Source organism: Sinocyclocheilus rhinocerous, unplaced genomic scaffold (assembly GCF_001515625.1).
Source record: "Sinocyclocheilus rhinocerous isolate Xijiao unplaced genomic scaffold, SAMN03320098_v1.1 scaffold1029, whole genome shotgun sequence".
NCBI classification, from domain to species: domain Eukaryota; kingdom Metazoa; phylum Chordata; class Actinopteri; order Cypriniformes; family Cyprinidae; genus Sinocyclocheilus; species Sinocyclocheilus rhinocerous.
This window is the reverse complement of record NW_015664012.1, coordinates 362,006-372,678: the sequence shown is the minus strand read 5'-3', so window position 1 is coordinate 372,678 and position 10,673 is coordinate 362,006. Positions and strand designations below refer to the sequence as shown.

At 36.6% G+C, this 10,673-nt stretch overlaps 1 protein-coding gene and 1 pseudogene across 1 annotated transcript; both read left to right on the top strand.

Annotated features, from left to right (window-relative positions):
• Positions 1-507: 507 nt before the first annotated feature.
• LOC107729164 (estradiol 17-beta-dehydrogenase 1-like) lies at positions 508-3,096 on the top strand (annotated as a pseudogene).
• A 3,931-nt stretch (positions 3,097-7,027) lies between these two features.
• Positions 7,028-10,346, top strand: si:ch73-141c7.1 (coenzyme Q-binding protein COQ10 homolog, mitochondrial). Its single transcript, XM_016539627.1, has 5 exons — positions 7,028-7,292; positions 8,160-8,312; positions 8,419-8,611; positions 8,869-8,970; positions 9,490-10,346. The coding sequence occupies exons 1-5, from the start codon at positions 7,195-7,197 to the stop codon at positions 9,652-9,654; spliced, it is 711 nt and encodes a 236-aa protein (XP_016395113.1). The 5' UTR covers positions 7,028-7,194; the 3' UTR covers positions 9,655-10,346.
• The last annotated feature ends 327 nt before the right edge of the window (positions 10,347-10,673 follow it).

The following is a 10,673-nucleotide window of genomic DNA, read 5'->3' as shown; positions in this document are numbered from 1 at the left end:
ACTCCCCAAAGAAAAGTCTTAAAATTCTCTTTTAAGAAAAAAGGGCAAGATTGAGGGTTAACACCTTGTGACATCAACTTGCTTTTTTAATATATTAATTTAGCCATTACCAACCCCAAGCTTGGAAAAGGGATTAGGTCTATAGGTGTTGACCCAACAGTGAGTCTCCACTCACTTAACACTTTAAAATGAATGTCTATAATGAAGTTGATACCATGCTTTTGTGGCATCAAATGAACCACAGATTTTTTCACAGCACTGATGAAAATATAAAAAATCGTATTTATTTCCACAATCAAATTATTCATTTTGAGTTGCACCTCCTGAGTGAAAAAAAAAAAAAGAGTGTGAAAGAATGTTTACACCAAGCTGGCCTTGTGATAGCAGAGAAAGCTAAAACACTTGAATCAGAGACACAGCAGTTAGACGGACCACATGAATTCAACCTCAGAGCACCACTGCAGCGCTTGTCTCGTTGGTGTTGTGGACTGATGTTTTATTGCACAAATTGAACAGAAAGTTGTTCTCATTACTGGATGCTCTTCAGGTATTGGACTCAGCCTGGTTGTGCATCTCGCATCAGACCCGTCAAAAGCCTACAAAGGTAACTGATGCGACACAAAACAATGCATTTGTATGGTTTTTTTTCATTTTCTCAAGAGTTTATATGCATGTATATATGTCTGAAAATTACAGTTAACTTTAGTGAAAAGTCTACCTTGTGTACAGTTATAATCACTATATGATTGACTATTAATGTTTAGTCTATGCTACCATGCGGAACCTGTGCAAGAAGCAGCGGCTTTTGGAGAGTGTGAGAGGACTGCATAAAGACACTATGGCCATACTACAGATGGATGTGACAGAGCAGCAGTCTATACTTGATGCTTAAAGAAATGTTACAGAGGGCAGAATTGACATACTAGGTAAGAGAAAGAAAGACATTCTGGCCTTTCAAAGGGAAAAAGTTTGTATAAATGCAAGGTTAAAAGCCCAAATGAACAGGCACCTTTAAATTCACTGCTAAAGTATAAAATATGTATAAACCCATGTCTTAAGGGATCAAATATTTCATTAATTCCCTCCCAATATCTTTGTGTTAGTTTGTAATGCAAGTGTAGGTCTGATGGGTCCTCTGGAAGTCCACTCACTGGAAACTACATGGAATGCTGGATGTCAATCTGCTGTGCACCCTCCGCACCATACAGACCTTCCTACCAGACATGAAGAGAAAGAGACATGCTCGAATCCTTGTGACTGGCAGCATCGGAGGACTACAGGGTTAGTGGGGGTGGAGGGAGAGACTCAGACAGTTGGGAGAGAGATTTTTCAAAAACATGCAGCAAAGCAATTCATTCCAAAAAATAATTTACTTTAGCAGTATTTTTATCTGGTCTGGTTTTCATTTTAAAGAACATTGCCACATTTATTTATTTTACAACACAGATTGTCAAATCAGCTTCACAGTAATAAACAGGAAAATAATAGTGTTAATGTTGCAGAATTCATCTATTATGAAACAAATTCAATGTCAGTTGTATAGCAGCTCTACAGAAGCCAATAGTGTTTTTATTTAGCTTAATTTCTGTTCAGTGTTGATTTAGTTCAGTTCGATAAGTGTCAATATTACAGGGTTAGTGTCATTATCCAGCTTAACTCAAATTCTTTTTTTTTCTTCCTTATCAGATAGTGTCAGTGCAGATGAATCAATAATATTACTATTAATATAATATGAATTGTCTTTTAAATCCCAACTGAGCAAGCCAAAGGAGACAAGATCCATAAAATAAGATCAATTTACGTATGAAGCACAACTACAAAATAAGTGTAAAATTATTATTTTTTAAGTTAAAGTTAAAGTTAAAGTTAAAGAAAGAAAGAAAGAAAGTAAGTTAAAAATAAATAAATGTTCTCTGTCTGAAACTCAGGACTACCATTCAATGAGGTTGAATGGTAGCAAATTTGCAGTAGAGGGTGCTTGTGAGAGCCTGGCTATACTACTCCAGCACTTCAATATCCAGTGAGTATTATATGTGCACAACTGCATACATGAGCAAATAGAATAATTTTTCCTATTAAATGTTCCAAAATGATCCTCAGATATATTGCTCAGTTACCCCTACACTATCCTAAATCCATCTAAACATTACAACTCCCATGCTTCAGTGTGAGTTTGATTGAATGCGGACCAGTCAACACGGACTTCCTGATGAACCTGAAGAGGACTGAGCCAAAGTTGACGCGCACACACACAGCCTGTATGATCAGTACCTGCAGCACTGCCAGTCTGTGTTCCATCAGGACACTGACGACATCACACAGGTGCTACCGCCAGCCTCGGAGTGACGTCTGATTCAGAAAGTCAAACCCCGACAGCGTGATCAGGGCTTGATTCAGAGCCAAATAAATAAACAGATATAAAATATTGATTCGAGCTTATTTTATAATTTAATATTTAAAACTCAATTTTTTTAAATAAATGAATCTTAAAGCCTTCGTTAAGAACAAACAATCGGCCAAGCAAAACAATGAACAACACAACAATAATATTAATATTAAGGTAATATTAAATACCTCTTATTATTACAGTAATAATAAGAGGTCATTTTCACTATAATCACACATTTAATGAATGGCTATGGTATTCTTCATTTTGTTATTTCATTTGATTATCAACATTTGTGAGATTTAGTCACTCGAAACAGTTTTGAGGTTAACTGATCTAATTTTGTTTGTTAATGAGGTATTTGTGTTTTTAGATTTGATGTTAATATTGTTTTTATTTTTAAGTAAAAGGATCAAATTAAACCCTTGGGGTAACTGGAAAGAAGAGTGGCATGTTGTTATAAGTGTGAAACTTTTACAGATACCACACATATTACTATGACTGTGTTAACGTGTTCCTCTCGCTCTTGTCTTTACTTTTAGGTGTATATGGAGGCAGTCGAAGCCCAGACTCAATTTCTCAGATATTACACTAACAGAGCCCTGCTACCCATGAGCAGCCTGAAACTCACCTCCATGAATGGTTCTCAGTACATCCGAGCAATGAGCAAGCTCATCTTTTCCGCACCCAATACTGATCCACAGATATGAGATTCTTTTCATAAGCCCTGGAGTATGGCACACACTATATTTACAATTTAAAGTGCTGACAAATTAAGCCTTTGGCTGAAACTAGTACTGCAGTGTTTCTACTGCTAGAATCACTAACATACTTTAAATAACTGTGATTTGTACAACACAGAGCCAGTGAAAATAAAGCCTTTGTGTATTTAGTCTGTGTTCTTCTGTATTCCTCGGTGTTGAACTCTGTGCAGAATTTCATCTCAAGGACTGTTTGATTCTCTCGCACACTCTTGTCTTTACTTTTAGGTGTATATGGAGGCAGTCGAAGCCCAGACTCAATTTCTCAGATATTACACTAACAGAGCCCTGCTACCCATGAGCAGCCTGAAACTCACCTCCATGAATGGTTCTCAGTACATCCGAGCAATGAGCAAGCTCATCTTTTCCGCACCCAATACTGATCCACAGATATGAGATTCTTTTCATAAGCCCTGGAGTATGGCACACACTATATTTACAATTTAAAGTGCTGACAAATTAAGCCTTTGGCTGAAACTAGTACTGCAGTGTTTCTACTGCTAGAATCACTAACATACTTTAAATAACTGTGATTTGTACAACACAGAGCCAGTGAAAATAAAGTCTTTGTGTATTTAGTATTTTGTGTATTTTGTGTTCTTCTGTATTCCTCGGTGTTGAACTCTGTGCAGAATTTCATCTCAAGGACTGTTTGATTCTCTCGCACAAGACCACTATCAGTGTTTCGCATTTTTCTTCAATTGCTTACTACTACTAGAATCACAGAACAGTGAGGGCAGAGCACACCAAATCCGTGCAAGGTCATTATTTTGCTCTATTTTGTGAACGTTTCATTCAAGTACACAGTGATCTGGATCACATGCCAACGTCACTGATGACCAGCATATCACCGGTTCACAGCTGCCTTACACCGTCATTCTGGTTTTTAGAGATCTATGGCCTATATATATATTTATATATATACGTACAAGAAATAGCTGCTTAACCTAACCTAAGTCAGTTATGTGATACTTTTTAAAAGTAACAGGAAATTACCATTTCTTTGCCCTGTTATATCACACTACATTACAGTTCCCAGAAGACAGCAGAGATTGTTCATTGATAGGGTGCAATAACATACACACACTGACGTAGTAATTTGCGTATTCTGACAGTGTCGGGACTAAGTTGAGGACTCTGATCAGGGACTAGGCCTATTAAAGAGGATTAGATCTAACACAAGAGATCAGTTTTGGTGAGACAGTCACATAACCAACTTAAGCCACTTAATGCAAGGATCAACCATTGCAGTACATGTGGTACTAGTTCATGGGTTTGAATTACATCAAAGGGTCGACACTTTTGTTTAAAGTTATAATATATCTAGTTTCAATAACCAACAGAACACAATCAACTGTCTTGGCCTTGTAAGAAAATAAGACTGACTCTGTGAAACAGTTATAACTGGGCCATTTTAGCAGCTGTCTTTGTTCTTTACTCTTAAAAATAAAGGTTCAAGAAGGGAATTTTTGCAGCAATGCCATAGAAAACCCATTTTTGGTTCCCCAAGGAACCTTTTAGTGAACAGTTCTTAAAATAAGCATTTTCTTTTCTTAGTGTGAAGAATATTAAATAACCTTTTTCAACTATAAAGAACCGAAATTTCCACGATTGTTAAAGATTCTTCATGGAATAATCATTGCCAATAAAGAAACTTTATTTAGAACTATATAGTGTTGAGCATGTCTTAGACAACGTAATTAGTGTATTCAAGTGTGTTCCTTCATGCACTGATTAAACCCAAATATTTAAAATGATCAAGTGTGTGAAGCATTCAGTGCTAATGTAACTCTTAATAACACATACAATTTCTGCTGTCTGCACTAGGGTGATAAAAGTGTTATAAAGTGCAGGTATATCATTGACTATATATGTGTTTGCCATGTGTACCGCAGCGCCAAATCACCTGAAATTGTGGACTTTGATCCGACTGCGAAAGTCCACATTTTCTACATCAAGACCGTTCTTTCAACAACGTCATGGCTGATGTTCCAGTTGTTACACAACAGAAATTAGTTGCACTTTGCAGTCCTGTACTGAATGAAAAGTTAAAATTTAAGCCCCTCTGTGCGCTACCTTAATTCTAGCAGCCAATCACTGCGTTGACTTTCTGACTCTGACTCTCACATTTATTCCTGTTCCTCTTTATGGGTTAATGACATGTTGAGTAAGGCTCAAACAGAAGCACGTGATTCCTCTCTTCCAGACGTTTAGCATTTGAAAGGATCCCTTAACACTGTTGCCTGTATTCTTGACGGGTTATGGACAATATTCTCTGTAAAATATATGTACAAATAAAGATAATGACTAAATTTAATCTAAAATCATCTTTTTTTTAAATTAGGCAATCAGTCGCATTTCACACAAAAGATGACTTGAATATATATATATATATTTTAATCACTACAAGAAAGAAAGAAAGAAAGGGTATACAGTAAGGTTCCATTAGTTAATGTTAGTTAATGTATTAACTAACATGAATGAACCATGAACAATACATTTATTACAGTATTTATTCATCTTTGTTAATTTTAGTTAAAGAAAATACGGTCATTCATAGTTAGTTCAATTCACAGTGCATTAACTAATGTTAACAAGCACAATGTTTGATTTTAATAATGCATTAATAAATGTTGAAATTAACATTAACTAAGATTAAGAAATGTTGTAGAAGTATTGTTCATGCTTAGTTCATGTTAACTAAAGTAGTTAACTAATGTTAACTAATGAACCTTATTGTAAAGTGTTACCAAAGAAAGAAAGAAAGAAAGAAAGAAAGAAAGAGAAAGAAAGAAAGAGAAAGAAAGAAAGAAAGAAAGAAAGAATAAAATCTGAAAGGCTGAACTTCTTGAAATAATATTGCAAGTAATTTGGCATAATCTATTAATAAATATATTAATATTAATAAATAGTAAATAGTACATTTTGTTTTATAATTTAATGCCAAATAAAAAAAAATAGTGTGGCATAACCAACCTGCAGGAAGCAATATTGTTGATCCTCATGTCTCTGAAGATCATTGTTGTATTATTATTATTTTTTAAATATATACATATATATACATATATATATATATATATCAATCATATTTTGACCTTTTACATCTAGAGGCCCATTTGTTCACCTCAAATAGAGTAACCTTTCTAAACTTCTTGATGTTACATGTACATACATGTACGCACATGGTGCAAAGAACGTATTTTACCTGATAGTTGCAAACCACATTACATCATTAATTCATTAAATGGATTTTACGGTATTAAATGTGTTTTTTCCCTTAAAAAAGAAAAGAAAAGAAACAAAAACTATGGTTGTAGGATGCCATATTGGCTCTCTGCACACTAAAGCAGTTGTTCAATCAGGAGGCCCCAGAAAACATATGTGGGGGCCTCAGGGTGACTTAAAATGATTTAAAGTCGTCTGAAACGGAAATTGCTATTGTCTTTTCTTCCCTATTGTGGCATATATCCAGAGTGAAATGGCTTCTCGGATGTGGAAAAAAAATTAATTTATTCACTCTTTCAGCAACTGTTTCCACCATGGTCTTGAAAAACCTGAATATATGAGGTAGCCTAATTTTAAAAGTGTGTTGGTCTTATACCTCCATGGGTGTTTTTATACATTTTATTAATATACATGTTGTTTTCTGCTAAACTCTAAAATATTGGGTAATCCTCATCTTTAAGTCTTTTCCACTAAATCATAAAAAACTCATGAGGCCTTCTATTGTTGTGAATCACTGCCCTAAAGGGCATATTTGTCCTTGTTCCAATGACAAGGATGACTTTTGTCCATGCGCCAATGACGCGCCAAAGTGAAACCCCTGCAGGTGAATAACTTCATGAGCGCCTAAGTACCTGCGGGAGCCGCTTCTCAACTCCTCCCCGCAGAGCGTCACTCTACAGCTCTGCCCTTAATAGCAAAGCGACTCCACTATCGTGCAGTTCCAGCGGAGCCGCCGGTTATTACGGTCAGTGACACATATATCATTCCGCAGGGCATTTTCGGAAAAGCTGCAGTGATTTGACAAACTTTCGAATAGCACAAATGGCAAAGAAGGCCACTTCGCTTTTCCTCCGGGCTCTGGAGATGTCAGAAAGACGGTCGTGCGATGTTATGAGGAGAAACTCCAACTGCACCATCAGGTAAAAGCGCATCACTCGGCCTGTACAATACTTGCTATTAATAAAACGGCAAAAAGAGGGACAAAAAATGGTTTATAAATCATTAGTGGATATAATTCAGTTATTTAGGCTATTTTACCTGAACAAACCACCAAATGCGTAGGCTACCCGAAAACAGCCGGGTGCTTTTCGTTTCTTTTACAGTTTAGTTCAACAACTGTAAATAAATATGCGTCCAGTGTTTATTTTAAATGGTTGCAGTGGTGAAAACCTGTTGAATTGAGAGACTAGGTAGTTGTGAACTGTGTGGGAGTGTTGAACAAAGCAGAAGAGCAGTTAGTGCTGGTGTAAAATAACTCTCAGGGGAGTGAGAAGTCACGAGACAGAGAAACTGAAAGTGCTGCTGTGAGCGGAGAGTACCGAGAGTGCCAGAAGAAAAACTATAGCCTAGTATTTCTGTCAAATATTCCCGATGGTATAACGTAACTATAACAAAGCTTTCATCCAGTAAATAAATTTTGTTTTTGAAAGATTTTAATGATTTTTTTTCTGAGAGGAAAGCGAAGCGCGTGCATCATTTGAATAACGCAGGGTCAGTGCGCGGCTGCGTGCTTCTGGCCGTGGGCCATACAGCAGTGAAACGGGTTTACCTGTAATTGATCGGCTGCTCTTTGCTATTTACTAGAAAGTACGTCATTTTATCAGGTCAACATATAAATTTCTAAAAACACTGCTTCACATCGTTTTTTTCCACATTTGTTGTGAACAAACCTGTCAACAAGTTGCATGATGCAACCCTTTACAGACATATGACAAGAGTGTGGCTGTAATCCATAGTATTCTGCTTTTGTCAGGCGAATAACTACTTTTTATGTTTTTTTTTTTTAGACATTTGAGCTCATGTGGTATCTTAGCTACACGGCCAGTAAGCTTACCTCCTCCTTCAGCATCTTCTCAGATGGTTCCCACCCGGAGCTTCATTAACTTATCAGCCCCCCTCATAGCACGGAGAATGGAGTACTCAGAGAGCCGGAGCATTGCGTACGTACAAATCGCTGTTACATAAAACCAAAAAATCTTCACTTTCACTACAAGTTAATTCTCATTTAGCAACATCTTTGTTAACACAAGTTGATTTTCCCACCAGTTACTCACCTGAGCAGATGTACAACATTGTTGCCAATGTGGACCAGTACCAGCAGTTTGTGCCTTGGTGCAAGAGGTCAAAGGTAACGAAGGGGCGGAATGGGGACATGCGAGCTCAGCTTGAAATCGGGTTCCCCCCATTTGTCGAACGCTACACCTCTGAGGTCACAGTCATCCCAAGCCACCAAGTCCGAGTGAGTCTAAAAACTATTTAGAAATTAGAAAACAGTTTCAGTTGTGAATGCAAGACATTATTCTTGTTTTAACAAAAAAGAGGTTGTGATTTGGAACTAGATTTATGTAGATTAAGTGAGTAAGTATTGATTTAACATGGGTAAATCTGATGTTTGTCCTAAGCCTTCAGCATGTCCATGCATCACAGGATCATCTTACATACTGGCCAAGTAAGCTGTCAGGGGCCCTCTGTTTGAAGTATGTACTTGTGTTTCAGGCGGTGTGTACAGACGGGACACTCTTCAATCACCTTGAGACATTGTGGCGATTCACTCCTGGAGCTGCAGGCCAGGCCGAATCCTGCAATGTGGAGTTCTTTGTAAGTAGTGCAACTGGCAAATACAGAGACACGCACTTACACAGACATGCACACACTTTTACTATCTACATTCATCAGTTTGACACTTCTATTACTCGTGCTCTTCCTCTTTGGTGGTTTAATCCCATAATTCCTGTTCAAAGTGAGCAGAGGTATCAGACCAGATTAGAGGCTATTTTTACCACATGTGAGCTGCCTTTCCGGTTCTCCTTAAATAGCTAGTAACGAAGACAGGCATGATAACCATTCAGTTACTGGAGGGAACTGTACGACCTAAATGTCATTGGATTAGGAGATCCGGGAGATTTAAGGACCCATTGATTAAAAATAATGAAGACTAAAACATGAATGAATGTTAAAAGTGCAAAGCCCTTGTTAATTAGGTAAAAAAAAAAAAAAAACTCAACTGAACTTTAGCATCAAAGCTTTTTATTTCAAATCATACAGCACAATAAATAAATGAACTTTTTGGCTAAAATATATGCTAATTTTACCCATAACTGTGTATCCCCTTTCTAGGTGTCATTTGAGTTCAAATCTCTGCTCCACTCACAATTAGCGACAGTATTTTTTGAAGAGGTGGTCAAACAGATGGTCAACGCTTTTGAGACGCGAGCAACCAAACTTTACGCCACAGGTGTTCATCGACAGAAGACTTCATTCAGAAGAGCAACTCATTGTTAAAACGGATACAAGGAGATACATAACCACATAACCACATACATTGTTAAAATGTTCTGGAGAAGAACAGCTTTTTTTTAAATCCAGTTTGTTGGATTTTAAGGCCAGCACATATTTTTGCTGGGGAAAAAAAGAACACGTTTGAGAATCCTATTTATTTAAACCAGATATAATAATTTATTGTGATGAGTGTGTCTGTACAATTTATATATTATCTGTGGAGTGAAAGAGAAAGATGATTGCAGTAAAAATTGTTGAGGATGAATGCTTTTTCATATTTATGATCATTATATTCACACGCTTGACAAAAGGGAAAAAATCAGCTCTAAATTATTATTGAGTGCACTTTTTCTAGACTTGTAATAAAACAATAATATATTTACTTAAAACTGTTTTTTTTCATGATTTATGTGCTGTCAGAACCACACAACACTAGTCATCCAAAGTTTAATCCTTAAGAAAAAAACAAAAACAAAAAAACTTTGGGATATAACAAAGGGTTATAAGAATAAACCTTAAAGGGTTAGTTCACCCAAAAATGAAAATTCTGTCATTACTCACTCACCCTCATGTCTTTCCAAACCTGTAAGACCTTTGTAACTTGTGATACTCTCGTGAATGTGTGTCGAGGACTGACACAGAAGAGAAGAAATTGTTGAATAAAGTAGTCATTTTTGTTTTCTTTGCGCACAAAAAGTATTCTCATAGCTTCATAAAATTATGGTTGACCCACGGATGTCACATGGACAATTGTAACGATGTTCTTACTACCTTTCTGGGCCTTGAATGTGGTAGTTCCCTTGCTGTCTATGGAGGGTCAGAAAGCTCTTGGATTTCACTGAAGATGAACGAAGGTCTTACGGGTTAGGAACGGCATGAGGGTGAATAATTAATGACAGAATTTTCATTTTTGGGTGAACCATTACTTTAAAACTGTAAAGAGGTTTAACACATGAGGCACAGTTGATTTCTTTCATAGGTTTATTTTAAATCTAATTGTTTTACCATACCCTAACTCATAA

What these genes read in the sequence shown, in the direction of transcription:
- si:ch73-141c7.1 (XM_016539627.1), top strand. Translation starts at nt 7,195, where the DNA reads ATGGCAAAGAAGGCCACTTCGCTTTTCCTCCGGGCTCTGGAGATGTCA. An exon ending in TCAGAGAGCCGGAGCATTGC is followed by an intron (nt 8,313 to 8,418) that starts GTACGTACAAAT and finishes TTTTCCCACCAG; the next exon opens with TTACTCACCTGAGCAGATGT. An exon ending in CCTGCAATGTGGAGTTCTTT is followed by an intron (nt 8,971 to 9,489) that starts GTAAGTAGTGCA and finishes TCCCCTTTCTAG; the next exon opens with GTGTCATTTGAGTTCAAATC.